Below are 14,719 nucleotides of genomic sequence, written 5' to 3'. Positions count from 1 at the left end.
TTTCCTTGTGTCCCATGAACCCATAGCATCTCAGCAGGGATTCAAACCCAGACCTGCCTGCCTGGAAGCCTGGGCTTTTGTTCTTGGCCAAACTGTCTCACTGCCACTAGCTCCCACCCACTCGTCCAAAGGCACGCGTCCAAAACAGCTCTCCCTTTGCCTGAAGGACACCGTGACTTCCTTGTTGTGTCACCCGCTCAGTCACAATTGGGCTGAGAGCAGAATGTGGCCCGGCCCACTGGGTCCCCAGGGCAGCCCTGTCAGCCCAGCCCAGGCAGGCCTGGCTTAGCCACACACACACCATGAAGTACCCTCTGGTGCCGCTGGTGACCGACCTCACGTTTTCTTTCCTGGTGTTCTGGCTCTGCCTGCCCGTGAGCTTGCTGTTGGTCCTGTTGATCGTCTGGCTCTGCTTCTTACTGAGCCAAGGTGAGCTGCCCAGTTGGGGCCCTAATCCTGGAGCTGGGCAGGGGGTCCCGAAGCTGGGCAGGGGGGGCCTGAAGCAACTGCAGAGAAAAGAGTCCTTCATGTGCCTCAACTGCTGTCTGAGACAAGCAGTCACCTGTAGGAGCAAAGGATTAATTGAGTAGTTTAGAGGCCAAGAGTGAGCCCTCAAGTTTGGGAAGCTCTGTGTGTGTGTGTGTGTGTGTGTGTGTGTGTGTGTGTGTGCGCGCGCGCGCGCGCGCGCGCGCGCGCTTGCGCTTACGCACCTGTGTCCCCTCAGGGCCCCTGCTAGCACAGAAAGTCTTTGGCACAAATCAGAGGTGGCCCCTCCCCACAGATGAGTTAGTAAAAGGGTCCCTTTCCTGTGACTGCAGCCAGGGCACAAGGCTGGGGAAACAAGGCATGGGCTGGATTTCAGCCCCTCCCAGTTCCTCAGCTGGGTACTTTTGTGCAGTAAACAACTTACACAATGGGATATGGCAGCCCTAGGCATCAGGTGCCAAGAGACCGCTCACGCTGATTTCTGCCCAGACTATACATCAGGGAGGCATCTGGGTTCTCGGGGTGGCAAGATCATGGAAGCTGACGGACACTTGTCCTGAGCTCAGCATGCCACCCAGAGGAATAGGAGGCAGGGTGGAGCTGGCCAGGAGGGAAGCTGGGGGCCAGTGGCAGGGGTGGCCTTCTGTTCCGCAGGTATCCTGTCTCCCTGGGCGCTCCTCTCACCACGGGCCCTCATCCCGGGGACCACTTGACCTTCCACCTCCTGCACCTCAGTTCCAAGACCTTTAGTCAGCTGGGCAGGGAGGGTGTGGACGTGCTGCCAGCTCTGGTCAGATGGCACTGAGACAGACTAAGCGGTTCATCCCCAGATCTGCCCCAGGTTCTCAAGTGTGGGGGCTGGTAATGGTGTCATTATTGGGAGTTCCTGGCCAGAGCTTCCAGAAAATGACTTTTTGAAGTAGATTCTCATATTCCCCGGGGTGGTCTGCAACCCTCCCTGAGGGGCGCAACTCGGGCATCGGCTGGTGGCTGGCGGGAGTCAGAGCACTGGTCCGTGTAGTGGCTATAAAAGCCCTCTGTCTAGGATATGGGCCCAGAGTTTAGCCTTGCTGCTTCATCGTTCAGAATAGCTGCTAGCCGTTTTTCAACACCGTCCTAAAGGTTGTGTTAAACGCTGATGTGCGTCATCTCATTTAATCCTCAGAATAACTGCGAAGTAATCCTTACTGCACCATTGAGGAAACCAAGGCTCGGGAAGAGAAGCCGCGTGGCCAGGTCACACACCTGTGAAGTACTTGAGAGTGCTGGTTATCTAGCGTCACATCCTGGCCCTGCCTCCTACCAGCTCTGTGACTTTGGGCAAGTCCTCTCTGAGCCTTGGGTTTCTCATCTACAGGACGGAGATAATATCGGTCCCTACCCTTTGGGGCTGTGGAGAGATGCATGTGAAGGGCAGGGCATCCAGGACGTGTCACTCGTGGCCCACAGTAGGTGCTTATAGGCTGAGGAAGAATCCATTTCTGTGGCAGTTTTGTCAAGGTCGGAGGAAGCGTAGGCGCGGCTTCAGATGGCTTCTCTAGAAGCAAGGAGGCGCCTCACCTAAGGTCTAAGGCACTAACCTCCAGCAGTTCATTCTCCTTGAAGGCCCTGCTCTAACAATCCACAGCCTGCCCTGTCCTGACCTTTTCTCAGACTTTCTCCCACATCTCATGTGGCCGCTTTGCAAGAAGGCATTTGGTAATTTGCAATGACCAGAAGCTGTCCTTAAAGTGAGATGGGCAGTCTTCACTCAGGGGCTGGTCTTCTCGGCATTCTTAGTATTGTTGCACCACTGGTCCTGTCCTCGTGCCGGGGTCCAGGCCTGCTGGGGTCTGGGGGAGCCGCTGCTCAAGGATACCCTGGCCGGTGGTTTTCTGTTCTGCTGTGGATCTCTTCGTCGGAATCAGTTTGGCCTGGAATCCGGTGTGAAAAGCAGACAGGACTAGCTCTGTTCCCCCCTCCCCTCCCCACCCCGGCCTGGCCTGGCTCAGCAGGGCAGTTCCAGGGCCCGGAAGGCAGCCGGTTTGAGCAGGGAGTGCCATGTGGCCCAGGAGGACGCACTTTCTCAAGGAGACGGGGGAGCAAGGGGAGGAGAAGTGAGCAGCCTGGCAAGCTTGGTACTGAGGCCCAGAAAGGGTCATGCGCAGCTGAGCCCCGGAGAAGCTGGCTGGTGGGGACAACACTAATCCTGGACCATGACAGGAGGAGAGCGGATGAAGCCACGTGTGCCCTTCAAGGGGAAGATGCTCCTCTGAGGACATTTCCTTTGTGATCGGAAAGGAATTTGCGGTAGGAAGAAGAGAAACCTGCGAAGAGGTGGGTTTAGGACAAACACCTGTGGAGGGTCCTGCCCACCTCATGGTGGTCCTTGCAGCGAGGTGTTAAATTCAAAGCTACCTTTGAAGCCCCTGACTTCAAACAGGTGCCCCCAATGGAATCGCAGGGCACTGGTGCCGGAAGGCTGATCGGAGTCCAGCACCACCGCTTCCTGGTCGTGAGCCTGGACATTCCGCCTTTCTGAACTTTCCTCCTCCGTAAAATACAAATAACACAGTAATGGCCTTCAAGACGTTGTTAACAGGATTAAATGAGAAAATGCACATGAAACACTTAGCGCATAGCATGTGTTCAAAAAACAATCACGATCTGTAGTGAAGAGCAGTCCCTTCAAGCCCTCTCACTGATTTGTACATCCTCTTCCTGGCCAACTCTGATGGATGCCTGTGGTACACGTTCTACATCCGTTAAGCCCCCCTCGTAGGGCTGTAATAGGCCCATTTTACAGATGAGGAAATGAAGCCTGCCTTTTCTGTCTCCTGCTCTTGGTCTGCGAGCAGAGGGCTCTCTTGAGCCTCCGTTACTTCTCTGCCACCAGTGAGATGCCTAAAGAGTATAGTAAGGAGAACCCCCCCATCCCTTCTCCTTTCTCCTTCACCTTGCCTTCCCCAGATAAGTCATGTTAGCAAGTTCATGCACCTATCCAAGAACACATGCAGGTTTTCCAAAAAAGTGTGGGCGGATTGTTACTTGTTTTTCAGACAAAAAGGGAGGCGATCCTGCCCTATGCATTTCTCCAAAACTTGCTTGTGATGTATTATGGACACCCTGCGAGTCGAAAGCTCCAGGTCTCATGGTTGTTTGAACAGCTTCTGATATGGCGCTGGAGGGAGGGGCAGCTCTTTGTGCAGTACGCCTGTGCCACGCCTCCATCACCCAGACCGCTCATGATGGGGGCACACACACACACATACAGTTTCCAGGATGTTTTATTGCTTATGCATGTTTCACCACAAAACAGTGCTGCAGGGAAATCTTGCATGTCTGCGCTCAGATATTGCTTAATAAATGGACTGGTGGACAAATGGATAGATGGGCCAGTCGTTGGGTTTGTGTGTCCTCGGTGCCTGCTCTTGGACCATACCCAATGCAGGTAGGTCATTTGTTCGCCTCTAGGGCCTGTCCCTATTTAGTAGGTGGGTATGGCCACTTTCTGAGTCCTAGGACAACCTTTTTCGTCCCCGGTCAACTTCAAGGTCCTCGAGTCTTCCTGAGATCTTAGGACTGTCCCATTTGTCATGATTCTGCCTTGGCCACTTGGTCTCAGACAAAGCTACAGGGATGGCCAGGCTTGGCATGGGGCTTCTTTTGGGTCAGGGGTAGGAGACAGGACGTGACCCCCCAAGAGGCCTTATCTTGTACGTCCACAGATTCAGAGGAAAATGACTCCACTTTATGCTTTGACTGGGAGCCCTGGAGCAAAGGCCCAGCCTGGTTTTGCTGGGAGGGGACACTCCATAGCTAAGAGGAGGAGAGGCCCTGCTGGTGAGCCTGTTCATCCAGGTGAGACCCTTCTGGGGGGTGGGGGGCAGGAAGGGGGAGCCTCAGGTCCTACCCAAAGCCTAGGGCGGCTGCCATGTTCAAGGTCCACTCCCACCACCACACTGGAGAGCTTGTCTCTGCCATGTTGGGGAACCCTCTGCTTCGTTCTGTTGGAGACCTGTTTTCACCATGTTGGAGGACCAGCCTCCTTTGCCATGAAGAGTTCCTTTACAAAGGTCCCCTACCCTTTACCTCTGTGGCCTCACCTCCCACCACTCTCCTTAGGGTCTTTGCCCTGGCTGCTCCCTCTGCCTGGAACTCTCCTCCCCCACATCCACCTGGTGCACTCCCTCACCTCTGAGGTTGAGCTCCAATGTCCCCCTTACTCTGTTCTAGATTGTCTTCTGCCACAGCACTTACCATCTCCTGACATGCCCGATAATTGATGCTCCAAATTCAAAGCCCTCCCAGCATGACACACAGCTGTCTGCAGGAGGAATGACGCGATGCCAGTGATGATGCTCGCTGGTAGTCAGTGGACACTTAATAGGCACCAGGGCCTGTGCTGAGCCCTTCCCTTTCACAGCTCATTTATGAGATCCTACGAAGAGGGTATTATTCTTACCTCCATTTTGCAAATGAGAACTCTGAGTGGTAGTGCAGTAAGTAATTTGCCCAAAGAAATAGGGCTCTGGCACCCACTGAACACCTGGAAAGACCTCATCCATTCCAGTGGAGATAAATGTCAGCCCCATGCCAACGACCCCGATGCTCTAATGGTCCTTCTCAGCTCTATTACAAGAGCCCCATGCTTGCTTTAATGTTCTGCTGTCTCTCGTCTTAGAATTTTTAATTTTTCAATGAGGGGCCCCATACATTGATTTTTTTAATGGGCCCACGAATTACGTAGCCTGTCCTGTTTGTGTACAATTAGTGGGGTAAGAAAAGGAGACTTTTGGACTCTGCTCCAGAATCCTGTCCCATTCACACAAAGCTCTTCCCACACCATCATGTATCTGTTCCTCTCTCACTCTTTCATTCCACTGTCATCCCTAGACTCAGCCTTCCATGCTTTTCCAGCCTGGCTTTCCTGGAGTCCGCAGAGCCGTGGAGGCAACCGAGCTGGATGGGAGAGACTCACCGATGAGGGAAGACGACTCTGGCCAGTGAGATGCTTCCCGACTCCTCTCCTCCACCAGTGGACTCAGGAAAGCCTCCAGAGGACCCAGCTCCTCTCCCACTACAGATGACCTCCCAGGATCCCTGGGGAGGAGCCCGAGCCTGTGGAGATGGGAGAAGCAGGCACCTGGGGAGAAGCTGGCCAACTGAACTCAGAGGAGGTCCTAGCACAGGGCTGGGCCAGAAGGTGTGGGTCCATATTAAAGAAACAAGAGGTTTCCTGTGCTCAGGAGACCCCTGACAAATCCACTGGGCCTGGCCAGATCCATTCATTGAACAAGCTGTGGGGCCTGGGCCCAGCCCCCAGCACTGACTCCTACGTCCTTGACCATCCTTGGGAATGCCTGACTTTCTCCCATCCTTTCAAAAGGGTTGGGGGATCTTGCTCTCAGCTCCTATTCTATAATTTCACACTCCTTGATTCGCTTTTAGGTTGACTTTAATAACAAATATTCGTTTATAAATACAGAGTGGCTACATATGCCTAGTTAAAAAAAAATAGCTCACATTTAATGAGCGCCTACTATGTACCAGGTGTTTTTCCATGTGCCTTATGCAGGGCTTTTAACCCTCACAAGAATTCTATGCGGTAGGGTCTTCGGTTATCCCTGTTTCACAGATGGGGAAAGTGAGGCACAGAATGACCAAGCGTCTGGCTTGGAGCCACACTGGTGGAGTTGGAATTTGAGCCAAGGTCCCGTCTCCACTGTGCCAGGTCTTCTCCAGGGTGGGGTGTGCAGGAGATGCAGGGGAGGCAGGGTTCTGCCCTTTGAAGAAATCCCCTGTCCTTACACCCTCACTGGCTGCCCAGGGGCAGCAGAGCTGATGGCAGGGGACTGACCCTCCTGGTGTCCCCTCCTCTGCCACCCCACATCCCACCAGTCATCACAAGGCTCTTCAACTATCCAGAGGAGAGAGAAAGGAGCCTGAATTATTAGCTCGTCTGGAGTTTGGGCTCCCCAGCTCTGCTTTTTCTGCCCTGTCAGAACGATCCATCCAAAGCACACATCAGAACATGTCCTTCCCCCTGCTTAAAGCCTCTACGGCTCCCTATTGCTAGGGTTACAGTCTGAGTTCCTTGTGTGGGGTCGAGAGCTGCCCTTTTGGAGCTGAGCCCACCAATTCTGCTGGACAAGGTTTCTGTTCTTATCGACAAGGCTACAGTGAACACCCTCGAATTTTTATCTTCGTATACAAGTGTGCTTCTATCTCAAGGATAAATTCCGGGAGGAGAAATTGCTGAATTTACAACAATCTCTGCGTTCACATTTTGCAGGTGTTGCTGAGTTGTCCCACCATGTGGAAACACCGAGGGTGAACGTGAAGTGCCTGTTTCCCCAGGCCTTTGCCCTGCTGTACACGTAGCCCTAAAATGCACACAACCATACTCTCTTTCTCACATATTCAACCCTCTCCCCTCACCCCGCCCCCCGACACACACCTCTTCCTCCACACATGCCTTGTTCTAGCTGATGAGATTTTGGCAACCTGTGTTTTCCTGGGAGCTTTCCTGGCATTGAATAAACACTTTTGGTGACAAATATCCCCTGTGGCTGAAGCTTCTCTCAGGCTTTGTCTGGCATTTTCTCCAACTTCCCATGCACTGCTTGGTCGCCTCTCCCTTTGCTGTGAGGGGTGCTGGGGATCAGCTTCTGTGCTGACCTAGAAGAGCCAGGCAAGCCACCAAGCCCCACCCTCCTGCCCCCAGCCACTCGGAGGAACAAGAGGAGCCTCCTGGGGGGGCGCTCAGACCTTGAGGAAGAGTGGGCACCGCCTGGCTCGTCAGGGAGGACACCTGGCCGTGCTTCTGGGAGCGCCTGCGGCAGAAGGCAGGGGACATAGCCCCTTGGGGCTCCTGGCAGGTAAGCAGCTCTGGCTGGCAGTTGGTGTGGGCTGTGGGAAGATGCCTCCCTGCTCTGGGTGGGAGGCCGAGACCCCAGGCCTCTGAGGGGTATGGATTGAGGCCCCCCTTTTAACATTTTGTTCTATAAGTGGAGTGTGTGTGTGTGTGTGTGTGTGTGTGTGTGTGTGTGGTAAACACAGCCTGTAATCCTCTAGTACTAGGCTCCCCAAGAGACATGATCCCTAGTCCAGCAGCTGTGGCGGAGTGCTGCTGCTGTGGGTCTGCCCCAGGGCTAAGCGCTTCCCATGAGTGGTCTTATTTGATCCTTGCAATATCCCTGTGAGGTGGGTCATAATTCCATTTTCAGATGAGGGAACTGAGGGTCAGAGAGGTGAAGTAACTCACCCAAAGTCACACAGCCTGGAAGTGGCCCATTTTCCTGACTACTAACTGAGAGGTATTTCTCGAGATCCGCAGGGGTATCCCTGGCGCTTCCTAGCCTGGACGATGCAGCTGAAGGTTGTGCCATTGATGTTTGTAAGACACACCAGTAACCTCGGAACAGTAAGTGGACGTGGCTCTCTCTTTGGACCTGTTGTCATGACACATCTCCCAGGCATGCCCTTATTTTCCATCTCTATCCAGAAGCTCTGGAACCCTGAGTGCAACCCCCTCCCTCGCCCACCCCTACTCCCAGGAGCCTCAGTGTCGTCCTTGGCAACATGAGGCCAATCCTGTCTGTGTTTGTTTCGTGTGGCGGCCACCACAGAGTGGCACAAACTGGGTGGGCCAGATTGTTCCACAGTCTGGAGGCCAGGAGTCCAGAGGGCGCTGGCAGGACATGCTCCCTTTGAACCTACGGGAAGGATCCAGCTTCTAGCAGATCCTTGGCTTCTGGCTGTATCCTTCCAGCCCCTGCCTCCCTCTTCACAGGGCCTTCTTTGCCGTGTCTTTGCACCGTCTCCCTGTGTGTGTGTCTGTCTCTGTCTCCAAATTGCCTCTTTCTGGAGGGACCCCTCACTGGTGAGGGCCCACCCTAATGACTGCATTTTAACTTGATTACCTCTGTCAAGACCCTATGCCCAAAAGAGGTCATATTCTGAGGTCCTGGGGGTTAGGATTTCCGTGTATATTTTTAGCGGGACACAGTGATCCCTACCTCCCTCTTCTGCGAGAACTCGGTGTGGCTGTGCATGGAAAGTTCTGAGCACGGGGCTTGGCTGACACTTTGTAAATGCTCTGTAAACTGCAGCTAAAAGAGCAAAGCTGAGCACCTGGAAATAAGGTGCTTGGGGTACATTGTGTGCCAGGCACAGTTTGGGTCCTTGACACGTATTATCCCACTGAAGTCTCACAGCCACCCCTCGAGACAGGGAAGATTTTCATTTAAATGATGAGGAAGCTGTGACTCAGAGAAGGTAAGGCGCTTGCCTGAAGCCAAACAGCCTAAGTGGCAGAGCTGAGGATCAACCACGGGCCTGTGTGGCTCCATCTATGACACGGGGTGGGAGACCTATGTTGGGAGCAGGAGATGCTCAGAGGAAGAGAAAGGCAGGGAGGAAATGCTGCGCACAGAGCACACAACCCTGGGAAGCTTCCTGGGTCTGAGGGGCGTGGAACGCCTCTCAACAATAGTGAGTAGGTGGGCTGCATCACAGGCTCCCCCGGGGGGATCTGAGTCATTCCACTGTGACCTAATCCACCTGACCCATGCTCCAGGGCTGGAACCAGGCCCAAGGGGGGCTGAGGAATGTTGCCCAGAGTGTGGGCACACTTCACCCTATTCTGAGTACGTGTGGCTCTCCAGGAAGCTGAGAGGTGGTACTTCCTTAAAGAAGCTTCAAAGTGCAGCTTACTCAAGATTCAGGATACTCTCTCCTCCTTGCTTTCTTTCCAGGGGTTCCCTACACCGAAGCGAAGTGATAACAAGTTAGGTTTACTTTTCTGGACCAGAAGTTCATTTCCTCAGGGACCAACTTGTTTACTCATTCAAACATTTATTTATTCCTTCACTCATTTGCTTTTCTACCCATTCATCTAATGGCTTACTGATTTATTCAGGCACTCATTCATGCTCTAACACATTCATATACACAGCAATCCACCATCCATCATTCATCCATCCGTTCATCCATCCATCCATCCATCCACCATCCATGTGCATCCATCCATCTGCCATCCATCTATCTATCCACCCATCAACCATCATCTGTCCATCATCATCCATCCATCATCATCCATTCATCCATCCATCACCCATCCATCATCCATCATCATCCATTCATCCATCCATCACCCATCCATCATCCATCATCATCCATCCATCATCATCCATCCATCCATCCATCCATCCATCCATCCATCCATCCATCCAACACTTAGTAAGCATCTAGTATGTTTTACACACAAAGCTCCTTATGGCTCCAAAGTACTTTTTCGCCCACTTTCATGGCTTCTTCAACATATATTAGGGAAGGAAAGCCTCTGCACCAATGGGACCTCCAAATATTTGGCCTTCTGGCAGCATGGTTCCAGAGTCTCCTCCTCAGGAGGACCTTGGGAAAAGTGGACAGTTGGTCATCTGCACAGTCCTAGTCTCCATGTGAGAGCCAGGGACAGTCACCTGAGACTTGAGGCTCCTAGGGACCCTTTGTCCTGTGGAACCCTCCCCTGGTGAGGGCCATGCATAGTTCTGGGCACTGTGGCTCCCCTGCGGTATTATTTCCAGTTATTGGGCTCCATTTCTTGCATCCCCCTGGCCAAAGCAGGCTATGGTGACCTATGGACTTGGGCCCCATCCTTGAGTTGCTCCCTGGGGCCACTCTTCTTAGTGTAAAGTCAACTATGCCCCCCCTGGGAGGTCATTAACACTCAGAGACTCTGAGGAGGGCAAGGCAGGAACCCAGAGCAAACTGGGGAAAGACCATAGCATTCTGTCCTGGCTGGAGAGCAAGAGGAAGCCCTCCTGTTCACTAACAGATATGGGGACACAAGCCAGAGAAACTGGCAGGAATGTCCCTCACTTGTCCCTAAATGCCCCACTTCCACACCTTTGCATGTGCCGAGCTCCTGCTCCCTCACACTCCAGGCAAAATGTCAATTTCCAGAGAGGCCCTTCTGGCCCCCCACATTCTGCCACTCCCCTTTCCTGTCCCTTAGCCTCCTCTCCCACCCAGGCCCTGCCCTTCTCACCCCCTCAGCACAATCCTGTTTGCTTGCTTTCCTGCTTCCTGGCAAATATTACCATCCCCATTTCACAGAGGTGGAAATCAAGACATAGAGCAGGTGGGCAGCCTGCTCAAAGAGTGGCCAGGCCAGGGTGAAGATCCCTGAGTCGTGACTGCCTTTTCTAGCCACATTAGTCAGGTACTTTATTAATTCAGTTTAATTTACAATCGGATGGCTGCAGGTAATAATGCAATGCAAATATTTCATGACTTTTTTAAAGCTACCGTTATTTCACTGTTGTGCTGGTAGACGGGTAGGGGGAGTGTGTGTGTGTGTGTGTGTGTGTGTGTGTGTGTGTGTGTGTGTCTGCCTATAGGTGGTCCTGGCTGAGCCAGCCCCATGGGGGAGGAGGTTGGACATTTGGGGGTGTCTGGGAATCAGGTATGTCACAGAGCCCCACAGCCTTCCTCTTGCATGCATCATTGATTGAGTCAGCCCCACAGTGACAGCAGCCCAGCCGCTAAACTAGGAGCCACAAGAGTGCCAGCCAATGGCAGGGCCTGCCCTTCTCCCCGCAGCCCAGATGCAGAGGCTGGCACCCCAGTGCCCCTTGCCTCACCATGTCCCTGGATCCTGTGGGCCCGCACTGCTAGGCAGCCGGGGCGCTGTGCGTACCTGGGCTGAAGGTACAGGCATCGTGGGGGGGGCGGGGGAGATTTGGGACACTGATGTCTCAGGGCCCGGCCTGAGGGGTAAGAGGAATAAGGTGAGGACCTAGTGTGTGTTAGGGGTATTTGGCCTATCTGTTAGGGGTATATTCCCTCACAGGGCTGTAGTGAGGAAAGAATTCTCCTCCAATCCTACAGATGAGGGAATAGACGCTCAGGAGGTCGAGTAAATGGCCCGGGGTTACCATCTGCCAAGTGGTGGGGGTGTAATTCAAACCTTGGTCCGTGGACTTCAAACCCAGACCCTTGTGGGACACACACTGCCCTGGACTCCTGCTCATGGCCTTCTGCAGGGGTCACTGATTTTCAGATTCTAAGGGTTATGAAGGATCCCCCATCATATATGCCGTTTTCCCTCCCTCTGAATGTCTGAAGTGTTAGAGACCCCAGGGCTTATTGGGGGTTCAGGATTCAGGACCTGAAGCTATGGGGTCTCAGCTGGGTCCATGTGGCTGTTTTATGACCAAACTGTACTTTTGTTAACTAACATCCTATGATGAAAATTTAGGCCATTTCCTTTCTTTTTTTTCCCCCTCCCTGCCCCCTCTTTCCCTCCCTTCCTTCTTTCCTTCCTTCCCTCCTTCCTTTCTTGTTGCTATTTTTATTATATGCATTGGCTTGGGCATATATATCTTTGTGCACTTACCTTATGGTAAATTCCCAGAATAGGAATCACTGAGTCCAAAGGTCTGTACATTTAAAACTGAAACATGTCGCCAAGTGGTTTCCCAGAAGGCTCCGTCCAATTACAGACTAGCTGAGTGGGTGCCGGTGCAGTTTTTTGTACTGACATTCTTGACAGTGTTGCTCTTTTTAGCCTATGCTAATTGTATCTTGTTTTTAACTCTGCTTTCTTTTACTATTAGTGCAGTTGAGCACCTTTTCACATGCTGACCATCTGGTAAATCACAGAGGCAGGAAGACCATTTTGAGTCTAGCGCAACAGTCAAGGTTCTGTTGACACTGTGTGTTTAGCGACTTGGCCGGTTGGATACAGATAACTTGTGGAATAAGTCATTTTTACAAACCTGCCTAAACTCATGCTTTGCTCATGTGCAGCTCCGAGGTCTCTGCCATGGGATAATGTCACCTATCTCTCCAGATAGCATGTTTCTTTAAACCCCAGGCACACACCCCTGTATGTGAACCCAAGCACCAAAGAATCACCCGCACGCAGTTTAAATGCATCCGTGGTAGAAGGTCAGCCTGAACCTCAAAGTCCAGCTTCCCCACTTACCAGCTGTGTGGGGCTCCGGGGAAGTTACTTAAGCTCTCCGAGCCTCAGCTTCCTTTCCTGTCAGATAGATGCAGCAACAGTTCCTGCCCTCTCTGCTATGAGGACGCAAGGACACGCATGCATGTGAAGGGTCCAGCACAGAGCAGGGATGTGGGGAGCGCGCCGTATGCACCAGACATGAGTGGTCCCAGGGAACGCTCTGGGAAGGACTCAAAATCCACAGATTTGTTTTCATGCAGTAAGTAAATTCAAGCCTCCTGACTCCTCGGAGTGGTAGAAAGATCTGCATTTGAGCCCTAAGTCCTCCGCTTACCTCACCCTTCTGAGCCCGCTCCTTTACTTGCAACAAGTGCCATTGCTCACACCCGCCTTCCTGTACGTCCACCACGGAAAGGCCACCAGGGCTGCACTCCAACCACCTTTGCCGCAGGAGGGCTTACAGGCAGGTTCTCTCCAGGGCTCACCTCTACTGGCTTGCTTACAAAGCAGCGAAGGGCAGGTCCCTTCTGATGGGCTCCTTATTTCCTCTCTTGCCTCATAGTGAAGCAAAGGGAGAAGCCTCTCATTATGCCGAGTGGTTAGGTTGGGGTCCTTCAGGGTTCTGGAGTTCCCTACCCCTCCAACTCCCCTCCCATCAAGCATTACCAGCTCCACCCAGTTTGGCCAGCAGATACGCATAGAATGTGAAAATGTCTTCTTCTTGAGACTTGCCAGCCCTGGGTATTAGCGATCTTTTTGGTGTTTGCCAATCTGGTGGGTGAAATATTACATTGTTTTAATTTGTGTTTCCCTGATCACATCTTTTCATATGGAGCATTTACATTTTATCTCCAGTGGCTGTTAATTCATATCTGCTGTGTACGTTTCTATGAGATGTTTGTTGAAGGAATTTTTTCCTTCTTAATTTCTAGGAACTCTTTTTTTTTTAATTATTTTTTATTATATTATGTTAGTCACCATACAGTACATCCCCGGTTTTTGATGGAAAGTTCGATGATTCATTAGTTGCGTATAACACCCAGTGCACCATGCAATACGTGCCCTCCTTACTACCCATCACCGGTCTATCCCATTCCTCCACCCGCCTCCCCTCTGAGGCCCTCAGTTTGTTTCTCATAGTCCATAGTCTCTCATGCTTCATTCCCCCTTCTGATTACCCCCCCTTTCTTTATCCCTTTCTTCCCCTACCGATCATCCTAGTTCTTATGTCCCATAGATGAGAGAAATCATATGATATTTGTCTTTCTCTGCTTGACTTATTTCACTTAGCATTATCTCCTCCAGTGCCGTCCATGTTGCAGCAAATGTTGAGAATTCGTTCTTTCTGAGAGCTGAGTAATATTCCATTGTATATATGGACCACAACTTCTTAATCCAGTCATCTGTTGAAGGGCATCTCGGCTCCTTCCACGATTTAGCTATTGTGGACATTGCTGCTATGAACATTGGGGTGCATATGGCCCTTCTCTTCACTACGTCTGTATCTTTGGGGTAAACAGCCAGTAGTGCAATGGCTGGATCATAGGGTAGCTCAATTTTAACTTTTTAAGGGACCTCCACACTGTTTTCCAGAGTGGCTGTACCAACTTGCATTCCCACCAACAATGTAGGAGGGATCCCCTTTCTCCACATCCTCTCCAACAATTGTTGTTTCTTGCCTTGTCTATTTTTGCCATTCTAACTGGCGTAAGGTGGTATCTCAGTGTGGTTTTGATTTGAATTTCCCTGATGGCTAATGATTTTGAACATTTTTTCATGTGTCTGTTAGCCATTTGTATGTCTTCATTGGAAAAGTGTCTGTTCATATCTTCTGCCCATTTTTTGATTTGTTTATTTGTTTCTCGTGTATTGAGTTTGAGAAGTTCTTTGTAGATCTTGGATACCAGTCTTTTATCTGTAGTGTCATTTGCAAATATCTTCTCCCATTCTGTGGGCTGCCTCTTAGTTTTTTAACTGTTTCCTTGGCTGTGCAGAAGCTTTTTATCTTGATGAAGTCCCATAAGTTCATTTTATCTTTTGTTTCTCTTGCCTTTGGAGATGTGTCATGAAAAAGGTTGCTTTGGCCGATGTCGTAGAGGTTGCTGCCTATGTTCTCCTCTAGAATTTTGATGGATTCCTGTCTCACATCGAGGTCTTTCATCCATTTGGAGTTTATTTTTGTGTATGGTGTGAGAGAGTGGTCAACTAGGAACTCTTTATATAGACTAGATAGTAACCTTTATCATTTGTTGCAATTATCCTGTCAGCTGATCACTAACT

General features: G+C 51.5%; 2 protein-coding genes across 6 annotated transcripts in view; both read left to right on the top strand.

Annotated features, from left to right (window-relative positions):
• The window catches only part of ARHGAP40 (Rho GTPase activating protein 40), a 36,024-nt gene continuing 21,305 nt past the window's right edge, over nt 1-14,719 (top strand). For 3 of the 5 annotated variants that reach the window (XM_087853586.1, XM_087853585.1, XM_087853584.1), the window contains exons 1-2: nt 6,546-7,346; nt 7,797-7,891. The gene's annotated coding sequence lies outside the window, so the exon portion shown is untranslated. Of the gene's footprint in view, nt 430-4,193; nt 4,327-5,361; nt 5,672-6,545; nt 7,347-7,796; nt 7,892-14,719 lie in introns of those variants that run through there. The other 2 variants (XR_015720910.1, XR_015720909.1) reach the window with 2 other exon arrangements.
• On the top strand, nt 4,812-6,454 carry ADIG (adipogenin). Its single transcript, XM_087853942.1, is given in 4 exon segments — nt 4,812-4,867; nt 5,362-5,483; nt 5,486-5,643; nt 5,645-6,454. Coding segments are annotated over 4 exon segments (417 nt in total). The 3' UTR covers nt 5,726-6,454.

This window comes from Ursus americanus, chromosome 22, assembly GCF_024610735.1.
Source record: "Ursus americanus isolate L20-20 chromosome 22, mUrsAme1.1.p, whole genome shotgun sequence".
NCBI classification, from domain to species: domain Eukaryota; kingdom Metazoa; phylum Chordata; class Mammalia; order Carnivora; family Ursidae; genus Ursus; species Ursus americanus.
Note: the sequence above shows the minus strand (reverse complement) of the source record. Positions and strands in the feature narration are given on the sequence as shown.